The sequence below is a fragment of the Triticum aestivum genome, chromosome 5A (genome assembly GCF_018294505.1).
Source record: "Triticum aestivum cultivar Chinese Spring chromosome 5A, IWGSC CS RefSeq v2.1, whole genome shotgun sequence".
Lineage (NCBI taxonomy): Eukaryota > Viridiplantae > Streptophyta > Magnoliopsida > Poales > Poaceae > Triticum > Triticum aestivum.
Window position 1 is genome coordinate 590,598,300 of NC_057806.1, and position 16,136 is coordinate 590,614,435.

The 16,136-nt window shown below is 43.5% G+C and overlaps 1 protein-coding gene across 1 annotated transcript; it reads left to right on the plus strand.

Annotated features, from left to right (window-relative positions):
* Positions 1 to 1,517: 1,517 nt before the first annotated feature.
* LOC123105061 (ABC transporter B family member 25) lies at positions 1,518 to 7,499 on the plus strand. The gene is made up of 17 exons (XM_044527041.1): positions 1,518 to 1,828; positions 1,911 to 1,958; positions 2,069 to 2,104; positions 2,196 to 2,270; positions 4,064 to 4,188; positions 4,368 to 4,467; positions 4,586 to 4,757; positions 4,834 to 4,952; positions 5,142 to 5,252; positions 5,329 to 5,473; positions 5,668 to 5,800; positions 5,987 to 6,062; positions 6,216 to 6,281; positions 6,378 to 6,485; positions 6,619 to 6,726; positions 6,816 to 7,013; positions 7,098 to 7,499. The coding sequence occupies exons 1-17, from the start codon at positions 1,781 to 1,783 to the stop codon at positions 7,341 to 7,343; spliced, it is 1,914 nt and encodes a 637-aa protein (XP_044382976.1). The 5' UTR covers positions 1,518 to 1,780; the 3' UTR covers positions 7,344 to 7,499.
* The last annotated feature ends 8,637 nt before the right edge of the window (positions 7,500 to 16,136 follow it).

The following is a 16,136-nucleotide window of genomic DNA, read 5'->3' on the forward strand; positions in this document are numbered from 1 at the left end:
CGGCGATGCTTGAACTCGAAACCGTAGTTTGCCTAATGTATCAAATAGAAGACCTGGACCTGTGAAATCTTGAACCCCGTGTGATATTATGTTTTTCACGTTGCAATGCTCATGCCCTTTTGCTAGTATTATACAATATGTGCGTAAACACTTTAGCTATATGTAAGTTGCTGGAATTTAAAGTTTAGGTAAGTCGATTTTCTAACCGGTGATTTTTTGTCAATATTCGTGTTTTCTTGTGTTGTTTTATGATTTCCTGGGCTATTTTTTTGACTTGCCTCTGTTTGGCGCCAGTCAATTTCTCTATCAGTCTTGAAGCCCGTAACTCATTGCCTGCTTTTTTTTATTTGTATGTGTATTTGCATTTTTTTACTTGTTTTTTTTTTCTCTATAGGTATTTTTGAGATATTGGGTGAGTGTAAGTGTACACACACAAGTATTATACAATAATATGCCTATGAATTATACTAGAGTGTTAAAATTGCTCAGTGACAGTATCTCGAAGGTGCTCATAGAGGTGGGATGTATGGTGTGCGTCACAGAGATGTGTATATATGTGTGTATGTGAGTATCTATGATTGTACTGTGTTAAAGAAACAAAATCAGAGTGTCCTCTACACAATTACTTCAGTACATGCGCATACACAATGAATTGTAGAGTGGGAGAGGTGGGATGCTAAATCATTTTCTTTTGACGCATGGAATGCTAATTAATAAGTACTCTTTCTATAAACAAATATAAAAGCGTTTAGATCATTATGAAGGGAGTATAGTTTAGCTAATTCAGCAATCAGCAGTACTTATAGTACCATAGATACGGACATACGGTTGTATACGGTATCTACGTACATGCGTGACCGGCCGGCTGGGTGCATATGCACGCATCGGCATCAGTACTTCCCGATGCCTAGTTGTACCACTAAACGTGATGTTAAGTACTTCCTCCGTCTCAAAATTATTGTCTTAAATTAGTCTAGATACAAATGTATCTAATAGTAAAATGTGATTTGATATATTTGTATTTAGACAAATCTAGGACAATAATTTTGGAACGTAGGGGTACAAGTACTGCTCCTACTACTCATGGTTGGTGTCGCCCCCGTGAACGTCACGAATTTAACCATTCAGTCTTTAGCTGATTGTTAAAAGGAAGTGATCACTGACCTCAATTACAAAATCAATCACCTGACCTGTAGCCACCCCCAATAAATAAAGGATGAGAACTAATTAATCAGCTTCTCCGATCACTGGCAGATGATTAACATGGAATGGAAATGGAAGGCGTGGTTCTTGCTGCCACATTGTGATGACGTCTCCAGACGGAGAACAATCTGAACCATTCTCTCGCCTACCGCTATCCTGCCGAAGGTCTTGGAAGGCGTGCTTCTTGCTGCCACGGGTGTGCCCGTTCGCTCGATGCGGACGACGTGCTCCCGGTCATGGGTGCATGACGCCCACGCCTCTGACTTTTTTTTTTCTCTGATGAGGACGAGCGGCAGGTGCTCTGACTTTAGGGACGAAACGGAATTTCGAGTACTAGGCTGGGCGCGGAGGCCCGCGATCCATTCCAGTGGCGAGTTTTCAAGGAGGGAGACAGGGAAACTCCGGTTGACCTGCAAAGTCCACCACAAAAGAATATGCCACATGTGAAGCTGCTCGCGCTGGACGCCGTCGCCAATGGCCTGCTCGTCGGCGCTGCGGCGGTATAACAGGCGCAGCATCCTCTCGTCGTCTTCACACCATTGGCCATCCACCCACGACGACGAAGACGAAAGCGGCGATGGGGAGGGCGCCCCGCGGCAGCCGCGCCCCGCTCCTCGACCACGGGGTACGCAGGCGCCGCACTCATCGGTTTCCCGGCTCCTCCCCCGTCGATCAGTTTCTGAGGCCGATTGCGCTTGTTTTTGCAGGAGACGGCGAGGGTTCCCTCGGACCTCGAGGAGGGCAGCAACGTCCAGGTTCGCCTCCCTTATCCCAGACCCACTCCGTTTCTTCAGCTACAACGGCCAACTACTGAGAGGTTCATCATTTTCTTTCTCTGATGATCGTCTAACTGGAATCCTCTCAGGCGGCGAATGTGGGGTTCTGCCGGGTCATCAAATTGGTGAGCACGCTGCGAAGGTTTTCGATGCTTTCTGCAAGATTTTGTTCATGTGTTGCGCTTCTGAATTCACGCGCGAACGGGTTAATTGCAGGCAAAGCCCGACGCGTGGAAGCTCATCTTTGCCACCACCGCGCTCATCATCGCCTCCCTCAGTAACCTCCTCGTTGTAAGCAATCCAAACTTATCATGATAAATAGGTCTACGCTTCAAGAGCTTTTAATTGAACTGATCAACGCTGTAGCTTCCTGGAAACCGTGTACCTATAAATATCATTTCAGTAATCAGTTTTGACCGGTGAGCAGAGCAGAGTAAATTTGTTCATGTGTGTCAGGACTAAGTGGTGGTGAGCAGAGTACATTGCTTCTTATGTGACAGGATTAAATACTACTCCATACAGAGCAAGTTCTACTTTTTTTTTCTTTTTAGAAAAGGACGATGACCCCGGCCTCTGCATCTGGGCGATGCATACGGCCACTTTATTAATTATTATCAGAAGACCTTATAAAATCATACAACAGTAAGACTAAAGCCGCCGTCTAAGCAACAAATTGTCGCTACATCTATCCAGTTGATGAAGGGGCGCAGATAGCCTGGGCCTAATACCAAACAGACATCGCAGCCAAGCCTAACATCTAAGACCTGAGACCCCAACCTAGCCACTTGCCGGGTCTGGGACACACACTGGTCCGGCGTGCTCTCAGAGGCCGCCGCCGCTAACTGCCACCGCTCCATCTTCAGAACTGTACTGATGCATCAACCTTGCTCGGTCCAGCTATCGTCGACGCCACCACGGCGCCCAACGACACCTCCTCCCTGCGCGCAAACAGCTGAACACGTCACGGTCGCCACTGATACACCTCAGCGCCATGCTGCCAAGTACTACCGGCCGATACAGCTTGAAGCCCTTGGAGGATTTGTCGTGCGTAGCACCTGCCGACCAGGCATGACCAAGCGTAGCACCTGCCGGTTAGGCATGACTTGACATCTCCACCGAAGCTCCGTGCAAGACGAAGCCGCTCCACCTCCTGCCTCTGACTTCCAGCGCTGCTCCACAAAACGATGCTCCCAAGAGAGAAACGACACCGCAGTGCCGCCATCGTCCGGTCTGGAACACCGGATCCTAGGGTTTCCCCCGGAGCAATACGAGTGGGTCGACGGTAGTCACATGACGATGCCTTCATCAAGGTGACGACGTGGAACGCCGCCATCGCCGGCCGTCGCCTCGGTTTTCACCGGCAACTACGTCTTCCCGACTCGCAGCTGGTGCCAGATGACAGATCCCGAGATCCGAACACCCAGCCTCAGGCTGACCACCTCTGACGGAAGAGATGACCACCACCGCCGGCTGCACCGGTCAGAACAAATCTGATCGGAGGTGCCGCCGACGAGACCACCAGGCCCTCCACGCCGCCGTCGCCGATCTAAAGGCAGCATGCACGCCACCGCAGCCAAGCCGGCCGCCGCCGACAGCAGCCGCCGCCGCCGACCGAAGGGCCATCCGCAGCGCCCGCAGCCCTGGCCTCCGCCGCGCCAAGCCGTCGTCGTCCGAGGACGGGCCGGCCTCTCGCCGCCTGCAACCATCCACCGCGCCGCAGATCCCAGATCGGTCGCGCCATCACACCCCTTGGGGTCCGCCCCACCCCGGAGACGCGCGAGAGAGGAGATCCCTCGCCACCACCGTCGGCCCTCGGGCTTAGCCCGACGGCGTCTTCCGGCGGCGGCGAATGGAGAGGAGGAGGGAGTTTGCGGCGGCGGCGGCTAGGTTTCTGACCGCCCGAGTCGCCCTAAGGGGAGGACGACGCGGGGCCATTTGCTAAAGTTTGATCAATATCAGAGCAAGTTCTACTTACATAGTTACATCTATAAAATGCTGCACATGTTTGAGTTCTTGTCACATTGCATATATAGATCATGTTTTTTTTAAGCCTAAAGGATGGATCATCTTGTGTTATCCTGCAGCCCAAATATGGCGGCAAGATAATCGATATTGTGTCAAGAGATGTTCGGCTGCCAGAAGATAGGGCTCAAGCCCTGGCGGATGTGAATGGCACCATATTGTACATTGTGCTAATAGTTGTAACCGGGTATATATCTTTCTTGGAAACTTGCATCGATTTTGATTCTTATTATAGAGGGATTTTCTGTTGTGCAACATCCCCATCTTTTATTTATTCAGCTTACATTTCATGGATGTATAGCTAGGCTGCAGTTTAATTGGTACAAATAGTTAAACCATTTCTCTCTGAATTACATCTTCTTTCAGGTCAGCTTGCACAGCTCTTCGGGCATGGGTGTTCAATTCTGCTAGCGAGAGAGTTGTGGCTCGACTCAGACATGACTTGTTCAGTCATCTCATAAACCAGGCAAGTGCCTTAATTCTCTGTCCAAATTTGCCTTAAATCAAACGCTTTCGATTTTCAGGTCTTCCATTTATCCGTATTCTTATTAACAAGTCGGCACACGTGTCTTGTGCCTCCACAGGAGATAGCATTTTTTGATGTGACCAGAACAGGGGAGCTCTTAAGCAGGCTTTCTGAAGACACCCAAATCATAAAGAATGCCGCTACGACAAACCTTTCGGAAGCGCTGCGCAATCTGACTACCACGGCTATTGGTCTTGGCTTCATGTTCTCAACTTCATGGAAGCTAACATGTGAGTACCAGCTACATGTTCTTGGCCTTTACTCAGCATACACCTCAAGCATATCTCATTTACCATTCCTCCACAGTGTTGTCACTTGCAATTGTTCCGGTGATATCGGCTGTCGTGCGTAAATTCGGGCGTTTTCTTCGTGAGCTTTCACATCAGACACAAGCTGCAGCTGCTGTTGCTTCATCCATAGCTGAGGTTTGTACTATCTGATGTTGATTGCTTAACGAGCATAGGAGAATTTTGGTGAAAACTTTCTTTAATTACTCTAACGGTTTACAGAAAAGTAACAATAAAATATGCACTTTGAGTTTTCATTTCAACCATAGGGTAGAATCCTTGATTAGTTGTATTTGTGCATTGACAATTATATCTACTACATTCTAGGAATCCTTTGGTGCCATCCGCACGGTAAGAGCCTTTGCTCAGGAGCCTCATGAGATTTCACGATATAGCGGAAAAGTAAATGAGACACTGAAACTTGGTCTCAAGCAAGCTGTGAGTACTGTAATGTTCATGTATGAAAAATGGCACCATTTTGCATAATGATCTGACTAAGCCTTTTTTTTTGTAGAAAGTTGTTGGCCTATTTTCCGGAGGGCTTAATGCTGCATCAACCCTGTCGGTTGTTATTGTTGTTATTTATGGAGCTAAATTAACCATCAATGGTTACATGACAACTGGTGCTCTTACGTCATTCATCTTATACAGCCTTACAGGTAAGATTCAGAGACCCTCAAAATCCAGCGTTATCAATTTTGTTTTCACTGAACCCAGTATTCTGCCAATACTACAACTGGAAATCTAGAAGTCGGTTATGACAATCAAGTTTTAAGGGGCATCTCTGTTTTCATTGTCATGATTATTTGTATGCTGACCTTTCTGAACAACTCATTCTCTCTTGAATATGCAGTTGGTTCGTCAGTCTCTGCCTTGTCAGGATTATACACAACTGTAATGAAAGCATCAGGTTCAAGCCGTAGAGTTTTTCAACTTCTTGACCGTATTTCCTCGATGAAAAACTCTGGGGACAAATGTCCAAAAAAGTGAGTTTCATTGCCCATCGGCTTTCTTGGTTGATTTTGCCTATGTTGTATGCAATACCTACCTTTGATTATTGGCATTTCCTTCCATTTTGCTGTGAGTTTCATTGTCTATTACTAGCTTTCTTGGCTGATTCTACGTATGGAGTATGCACTACCTTATATTATTGGCATTTTCTTCCATTTCAGTGAAAATGATGGGGAGGTTGAGTTAGACGATGTCTGGTTTGCATATCCTTCTCGTCGTTCTCATCTGATTCTTAAGGTGAATATATTCTTGCATGCTTATCTCTCATGCTCTTTCCTATGAATTTGCACTGCGATTGGGATAACTGGGCTCACTTACTGAAACACACTTTCAGTAAGCATACATGCTGTATCTCAGTTCAGTTGATATTGGGTGTCATCAATATTTCAGGGAATCACATTGAAGCTAGCACCAGGCTCAAAGGTTGCACTTGTTGGGCCAAGTGGTGGTGGAAAAGTAAGCTCCTATAAGTTTTGGTGTTACACAATATGAATTGTTTCTCAATTGCGGACTCTCAGTCATAACCTTCGGGTTTCTTACACGCTCCTGCAGACTACAATAGCAAATTTGATCGAAAGGTTTTACGACCCTATAAAGGGAAGGATCTTGCTAAATGGAGTGCCTCTGGTAGAAATTTCACATCAGTATCTCCATCAAATGGTATGGTGTCGCCCAACTCTTTTCTACACAGTTTTTTTAAAAGAATTTTCTTATTCCATACTTGTATATCTGGCTTCAGATTTTTTTTCCCCTCCTCAAATGTTCATTCTTTTTCTGAACCAAATGATCTCAGGTGAGCATAGTTAGCCAGGAGCCTACACTCTTCAACCGCTCCATTGAAGAGAACATTGCATATGGATTGGAGGGCAAAGCGAGCTCCGCCGACGTGGAGAACGCAGCTGTGAGTATCTGAATTTAGGACCTCTTGTGAAGCATATCTCTCAGGAGTCAGGACTGCAGGACCTGAGTTCCAGTAACTTGTGGGTGCAGAAAATGGCGAACGCGCATGACTTCATATGCGGCTTCCCGGACCAGTACAAGACGATAGTCGGAGAGCGCGGCATCAGGCTATCCGGCGGGCAGAAGCAGCGGGTCGCCATCGCGAGAGCTCTGCTGATGAACCCGCGGGTGCTCCTCCTGGACGAAGCCACCAGCGCCCTGGACGCCGAGAGCGAGCACCTTGTCCAGGTACCATGGCCACTCCACTGTTTCCAGCTCCTGAACTGTTCTAAATTTCTGCCATTTATTTGCTTCTTCTCCAATATGGCACAGGATGCAATGGACTCGTTGATGAGAGGGAGGACGGTTCTCGTGATAGCTCACCGGCTCTCCACCGTGAAGACCGCCGACACCGTCGCCGTCATCTCCGAGGGGCAGATCGTGGAGAGCGGCACGCACGACGAGCTCCTCGGCCGCGACGGCATCTACACGGCCCTGGTGAAGAGGCAGCTGCAGTTGCCCAAGTTTGAAGGGACCGCCAACGGGACAGACGAAGTTGAACCTGTTGATGGCCACTAGTGGCATCAGGTTAAGCACACGCTGTTTCTCTCCAAGACATTTGGTTCACTTGTACGGCTGTATGCCTGTCTGAGGATTGTGAGTGCACTGCAAAGGATTGTGAGTGCATAAATTTATTGGTTCAATACCAATTGAGTATCATATTTTAAGATTTAACTTAATTTGAGTATGGATGAAGAAGGCGAGACTGTATCACATATATTTTGGTTTGACGTGTACTATTTAGCTTGAGATGTGCATCACATGCTTTGCTAACCGTGTACAAATCAAGTGGACATATACACACCAAACAAAAATAATTTAGAGTCAACTATATCACGTCCACGCACACATACATAGGATCAAAGTTGACACTTAGTACATCTCCAGCGCTAACCCTCAAAACAGACACTGTATTTATTCGCGGACCGGTCGACCAGTCCATGCGGAAGGCGACTATCCAACCTTGTCCCCTAATCTTTTGTCTCTATTTTTTAACTAAGTCTGGAACACTCAAAATAATAGCATATCAAAACTTCGATGAGTGAAAGTATTCAAATGCGACGGTAGTTCTAATTAAAATATTACAATCAACTAAAGTCCTACAATAAATCGTTCAAATTTGAATCCAACTCGCATATATGTTCCAGTTATCCCTTTTAACCGCATACATATGCTCAACCAAATCTTTCTTGAGTTGCTTATGAGTTGCTCGATGATGAATTTGTTGATACGTTTGAACAAACTCATCAAATGTGGCTGGATTCTAATGTGAGAGTTGGATAGGATCACCTGTGTTCTCAAATTTCAAACCTCCGGCAAGATCTTCACCCTCATCCTCCACGATTATGTTGTGCATGATCACACAACATGTCATCACCTCCTACAAGGTATCAGGTTCCTATTGTTTTGCAGGTCCACGAACAACTGCAACATGGGCTTGGAGCCCTCTAAATGTCCTCTCGACATCATTTCTAGCTCCTTATCTTTGGACAAAGTGATCTCTTTTCTGACCAACTGATCTAGAGTTTGTCTTGACGAAGGTAGCCCACGGAGGATAAATATTGTCAACTAGATAGTAGCCCATGTTGAACTCATGCCCATTGACAATATAGTTGTCAGGAGGAGCTTGCCCTTTAGTCAACCTAGCAAACAATGGAGACCACTGCAGTACATTGATGACATAGTGTGACCTGGGCATGCCAAATTCAGAGGTCTTGTTTTCCAACCACTTCAAGAATGATGGTGGCTTCTTAAAATGGCCCTAATATTGCCCTCGGAGCTTTTGGGCAGTCCTTTCATCTTCAGTGCATGAAATCAAGAGAACCTAGCAAACCTGGGCACACACTTGCTTTAGGCATTGCCAAGAGCCTCTCAGTGTCTGTGACAGTTGGTTCTCTCAAGTATTGAAGTCCAAACAGTTCGACCATCGCAGTAGCAAATCTGACTATGGCGTCTCTGCATGTGCTCTCGGACATTTAGAGGTACTCGTCCCACGAATCTACAGTCGCGCCATATGCAAGCATCTGCAATGCGGCCATGTACTTCTAGTAACTAGAGAATATAATCCTTTATACGACATCCTTTTTTCAAGATGAAGTAGTCATCGTAGGACCGTACACCATTATAGGGACGATCAAAGACAATTTTCGCATCCGAAAGCGTCGGTGAAAATTATCCATGAATAGGGCATCAGGGGCAAAGTAGTCGCTCATCAGTGTCAAATGCCTCAGTTCCCTATTCTGACTCAGCACTTGTAGGATCGAAAGTATGTCTAGAGGGGGGTGATTAGACTACTTGAGAAAATAAAAATCTAGCCTTTTCCCAATTTTAAGTCTTGGCAGATTTTAGCAACTTAGCACTAGTCAAGTAAACAACCTACACATGCAACTCTAAGAGTATAGCAGCGGAATGTAAAACATTGCACATAAAGGTAAAGGGAGGAGTTTGGAGGGAGCAAACGCAATGTAGACACGGAGATTTTTGGTGTGGTTCCGATAGGTGGTGCTATCGTACATCCACGTTGATGGAGACTTCAACCCACGAAGGGTAATGGTTGCGCGAGTCTACGGAGGGCTCCACCCACGAAGGGTCCACGAAGAAGCAACCTTGTCTATCCCATCATGGCCATCGTCCACGAAGGACTTGCCTCACTAGGTAGATCTTCATGGAGTAGGCGATCTCCTTGCCCGTACAAACTCATTGGTTCAACTCCACAATCTTGACAGAGGCTCCCAAATGACACCTAACCAATTTAGGAGACACCGCTCTCCAAAAGGTAATAGATGGTGTGTTGATGATGAACTCCTTCCTCTTGTGCTTCAAATGATAGTCTCCCCAACACTCAACTCTCTCTCATAGGATTGGATTTGGTGGAAAGATGATTTGAGTGGAAAGAAACTTGGGGAAGGCTAGAGATCAAGATTTATGTGGCTGGAATGGAATATCTTGACCTCAACACAAGTGTAGGTGGTTTTCTCTCAGAAAATGTATGATGGAAGTGTAGGCATATTCTGATGGTTCTCTCCCTAAATGAAGAGTGGGTGGAGGGGTATATATAGCCCTCACACAAAATCTAACTGTTTCACACAATTTACCAAACTCAGTGAGACCGAATTAGAAAACTCGGTCAGACTGATTCAGTTTAAAATGTGAACGTTAGGATTTTCGATGGGACCAACATGTCAACTCGGTGAGACCGATTTCATTAGGGTTAGGGCATAACGTAATCTCGCTGAGACCAATTACACAAACTCGGTGGGACCGATTTTGGTAATAAGCAAAGAGAGAGTTGGTCAGGCAAACTCGGTGGGACCGATTCGCTCATTTCGGTTGGACCGAAACGTTATGAAGGGGAAATAGAGAGTTTGCATTGCGAACTCGGTGGGACCGATCGCTCATCTCGATTAGACCGAAACATTACGAAGGAAAATAGAGAATTTGCAATCCCATCTCGGTGAGACCGAGATCCCATCGGTGTGACCGAATTGAGTAGGTTTTGTGGCAATAACTATGTCTAGAGAACTCAGTGGCGCCGAATGTAAAATTTTGGTGGGGCCGAGTTTGACTTTTGGTTTGGGACATATGTGGATATGAGAAAGTGGTTGAGGGCTTTGGAGCATATCACTAAGCAGTTTGAGCAAGCAAGCCATTAAGCAACACCTCATCCTCTTTTAATAGTATTGGCTTTCTTATGGACTCAATGTGATCTTGAACACTAAAAGTAAAATGCAGAGTCTTGAGCTTTTGAGCTTGAGCCAATCCCTTGTCCTTAGCATCTTGAAGGGACCACATTTCTAATCCATGCCATGCCAATCATTGAGCTTTCCTGAAATATTTATCTTGAAATAGTATTAGCTCAATGAGCTATATGTTGTTAGGAATTACCAAAACCACCCAGGGACAGTTGCACTTTCAATCTCACCCTTTTTGGTAATTGATGACAACATATAGATCAAAGCTTCGACAAATGATTATAAGATTGAAATACATCGTCGCTTTGAGAAGTATGTGATAAGCAAGAGCTCCCCCTAAATTTGTGCATTATTTAAAATTTTCTTTTGAATGCAAATGCACAATCAGTTAGGATCATGGGTTACTCGTCCATGTCACATACATCTTGGTGGAGCGCTCAAAATGATAAACGTTAAAAACGTGCACTCATTACCAAGCAAAGTGAATGATCATATAGAGATATAACAGATAATATCATATATTGAAACTAGGTGGTATAAACTTAGCAACAATGTAATTAGCATAATCAGCATACCATGGAGCAGTATGAGAAGCATTTATGACATTTAATTTCTCATCAGGGAAGCTATCATCAATATGAAGTGGGTCATCAAGCACATTTTCTAACCTAGATAAGTTGTCTGCAACGGGGTTCTCAGCTCCCTTTCTATCAACAATATGCATACCAAACTCTTGTAGCAAAAGAACCCATCTAATAAGTCTAGGTTTAGCATCTTTCTTTTCCATAAGATATTTAATAGCAGCATGATCAGTGTGGATAGTTACTTTAGAATCAACAATATAAGGTCTGAACTTATCACAAGCAAATACAACTGCTAAGAATTCCTTTTCAGTAGTGGCATAATTTCTTTGAGCATTGTCTAGGGTTTTACTAGCATATTGAATAACATTTAATTTCTTATCAACTCTTTGTCTTAGAACATCACCTACAGCATAATCACTTGCATCACACATAATTTCAAAGGGTAAAGTCCAATCAAGTGGCTGAACAATGGGTGCAGAGATCAATGCTTTCTTAAGTACTTCAAATGCTTCTACACAATCATCATAAAAAACAAATGGTATATCTTTTTGTAATAAATTAGTCAGAGGCCGAGAAATTTTTGAGAAGTCCTTAATGAACCTCCTATAAAATCCGGCATGGCCAAGGAAACTTCTTATACCTTTGATGTCCTTGGGACATGGCATCTTCTCAATAGCATCAACTTTGGCTTTATCAACTTCAATACCTCTTTCAGAAACTTTATGCCCCAAGACAATACCTTCATTAACCATAAATTGGTACTTTTCCCAATTCAAGACAAGATTAGTTTCTTCACATCTCTGCAAAACTCGATCAAGGTTGCTCAAGCAATCATCAAAAGAAGATCCATAGACGGAAAAGTCGTCCATGAAAACTTCACAAATCTTTTCACAAAAGTCAGAGAATATAGCCATCATGCATCTTTGAAAGGTAGCAGGTGCATTACATAAACCAAAAGGCATATGCCTATAAGCAAAAGTACCAAAAGGGCATGTAAAAGTAGTCTTTGATTGATCTTTAGCTGACACGGGTATTTGAGAGAAACCAGAATAACCATCTAGAAAGCAAAAATGTGTATGTTTGGATAATCTTTCTAGCATTTGATCGATAAAAGGTAAGGGGTAATGATCCTTTTTAGTAGCCTTATTTAATTTGCAGAAATCAATTACCATCCTATAACATGTAATAATTCTTTGAGGGATCAATTCATCTTTATCATTAGGAGCAACAGTAATACCTCCCTTCTTAGGGACACAATGGACAGGACTTACCCACTGACTATCAGTAACAGGATAAATTATACCTGCCTCAAGGAGCTTTAGTATCTCCTTTCTTACCACTTCTTTCATTTTAGGATTCAGCCGGCGTTGATGATCACGATCTGGTTTAGCATCTTCTTCCAAATTAACTTTATTTTGACATAGAGTGGGACTAATGCCCTTAAGATCATCAAGAGTATACCCAATAGCAGCACGATGCTTCTTCAGAGTTCTCAATAATCTCTCTTCCTCATGCTCTGAAAGGTTAGCACTAATAATAACAGGATATATCTTTTTCTCATCAAGATATGCATATTTAAGAGTATCGGGTAACGGTTTAAGCTCCAACACGGGATCACCCTTGGGTGGAGGAGGATCCCCTAGGATTTCAACAGGTAAATTGTTTTCAGAATAGGTTCCTGTTTAAAGAATACTTCATCTAATTCCCTTATTTCATTCATAAACATGTCATTTTCATGGTCTAGCAAATATTGTTCTAAAGGATCACTAGGAGGTACGACAATGGAAGCAAGACCAATAATTTCATCCTTACTAGGTAATTCTTCTTCACGGTGTTGTCTACTAAATTTACAGAAATTAAATTCATGAGTCATATCATCTAAACCGATAGTAACAACATCCCTTTTGCAATCTATGGTAGCCTTAACAGTGTTCACGAAGGGTCTACCAAATATAATGGGACAAAAGCTATCTTGTGGGGAACCAAGAACAAGAAAATCAGCAGGATATTTAGTTTTCCCACACAAGACTTCAATATCTCTAACAATTCCCATTGGTGAAATAGTATCTCTATTGGCAAATTTAATTGTGACATCAATATCTTCCATCTCAGCAGGTGCAATATCATGCATAACTTCTTTGTATAAGGGATAAGGTATTGCACTAGCACTAGCACCCATATCACATAAGCCATGATAACAATGATCTCCTATTTTAATAGAAATAACAAGCATGCCTACCACATGTCTAGGTTTGTCTTTAGCACACGGTTTAGCAATTCTAGCAGTTTCATCACAGAAATAAATAACATGCCCATCAATATTATCAGGCAAGAGATCTTTAACAATAGAAATATTAGGTTCAACTTTAACTTGTTCAGGAGGTGTATATGTTTTAATATTGCTTTTACAAACTATAGTTGAAGGTTTAGCATGATCCTTTATCCTAACAGGAAAAGGCGGTTTCTCAACATAGGAAGTAGGAACAATAAGATCATTATAAGTGACAATCTTTTCTTCAACTTTAATAGGTGCAGCTACTTTTACTTCTATGGGAGGATGATATTTAAACCACTTCTACTTAGGGAGATCAACATAAGTAGCAAAAGATTCACAGAAAGAAGCTACTATCTCAGAGTCAAGTCCATATTTAGTGCTAAATTTACGAAAAATATCAGTATCCATAAAAGATTTAACACAATCAAAACTAGGTGTCATACCTGACTCCTTACCATTGTCGAGGTCCCAATCTTTAGAGTTGCGTTTAATTATTTCCAATAAATCCCATTTGAATTCAATAGTCTTCATCATAAAAGAGCCAACACAAGAAGTATCAAGCATGGTGCGATTGTTATCAGAAAGCCGAGCATAAAAATTTTGAATAATCATTTCTCTTGAGAGCTCATGATTGGGGCATGAATATAACATTGATTTAAGCCTCCCCCAAGCTTGAGCGATGCTTTCTCCTTTGCGAGGCCAAAAATTATATATGTAATAGCGATCATGATGAACAAGATGCATAGGATAAAACTTCTGATGAAATTCCAACTTCAATCGTTTATAATTCCAAGACCCCATATCATCACATAGCCTCTACCATGTCGATGTGTCTCCCTTCAAAGATAAAGGGAAGACCTTATTAACAACATCTCCGGGTACACCTGCAAGCTTAAATAATCCACAAACTTCATGCACATATATTAGATGCTCATTAGGATGTTTTGTTCCAGCTCCTAAAAAAGGATTAGCTAGCACTTTTTCTATCATACCCGAAGGAATTTCAAAGCAGACATTTTGATTTTCATTTTCAGTACGTTGAGTAGGTTGAGGAGCAACTCTTTGCTCTACTGGTTGGGGTGAATATACCCCGAACAAGCCCCTCGGAGGATTACTTTCCATAGTAACAAGTGACAATAAATTTCAGCACACTATATAAATTTTTCCTTACCAAATTCCACCTACCAAAGGCACTTCACTCCCCGGCAACGGCGCCAGAAAAGAGTCTTGATGACCCACAAGTATAGGGGATCTATCGTAGTCCTTTCGATAAGTAAGAGTGTCGAACCCAACGAGAGCAGAAGGAAATGATAAGCGGTTTCCAGCAAGGTATTCTCTACAAGTACTGGAATAAGTGGTAACAGATAGTTTTATGATAGGATAATTTGTAACGAGCAACAAGTAACAAAAGTAAATAAAGTGCAGCAAGGTGGCCCAATCCCTTTTGTAGCAAAGGACAAGCCTGGACAAACTCTTATATGATGTAAAGCGCTCCCGAGGACACATGGGAATATCGTCAAGCTAGTTTTCATCATGCTCATATGATTCGCGTTCGGTACTTTGATAATATGGTATGTGGGTGGACCGGTGCTTGGGTACCGCCCTTACTTGGACAAGCATACCACTTATAATTAACCTCTATTGCAAGCATCCTCAACTACAACAAAAGTATTAAGTTAAACCTAACCATAGCATGAAACATATGGATCCAAATCAGCCCCTTACGAAGCAACACATAAACTAGGGTTTAAGCTTCTGTCACTCTAGCAACCCATCATCTACGTATTACTTCCCAATGCCTTCCTCTAGGCCCAAATAATGATGAAGTGTCATGTAGTCGACGTTCACATAACACCACTAGAGGAGAGACAACATACATCTCATCAAAATATCGAACGAATACCAAATTCACATGATTACTAATAGCAAGACTTCTCCCATGTCCTCAGGAACAAAAGTAACTACTCACAAAGCATAAACATGTTCATAATCAGAGGGGTATTAATATGCATATAGGATCTGAACATATGATCTTCCACCAATTAAACCAACTAGCATCAACTACAAGGAGTAATTAACACTACTAGCAACCTACTAGCACCAATCCCGGACTTGGAGACAAGAATTGGATACAAGAGGTGAACTAGGGTTTTGAGAGGAGATGGTGCTGATGAAGATGTTGATGGAGATTGCCCTCTCCCGATGAGAGGAGCATTGGTGATGACGATGGCGATGATTTCCCCCTCCGGGAGGGAAGTTTCTCCGGCAGAACAGCTCCGCCAGAGCCTAGATTGGTTCCGCTAAGGTTCCGCCTCGTGGCGGCGGAGTTTCGTCCGAGAAGATGGCTTCTGATTTTTTTCCCATCGAAAGACTTCATATAGAAGAAGATGGTCACCGGAGGGCCACCAGGGGGCCCACGAGGTAGGGGGCGCACCCCCACCCTCGTGGGCAGGGTGTGGCCCCCCTGGTGAAGTTCTTGCTCTCAGTATTTTTTATATATTTGGAAAATGTCTTCCGTGAAGTTTCAGGACTTTTGGAGCTGTGCAGAATAGGTCTCTAATATTTGCTCCTTTTCCAGCACAGAATCCCAGCCGCCGGCATTCTCCTTCTTTATGTAGACCTTGTAAAATAAGAGAGAATAGGCATAAGTATTATGACATAATGTGTAATAACAACCCATAATGCAATAAATATCGATATAAAAGCATGATGCAAAATGGACGTATCAGGCCCCACGAGGGTGGAGGGCGCGCCGGGAGGC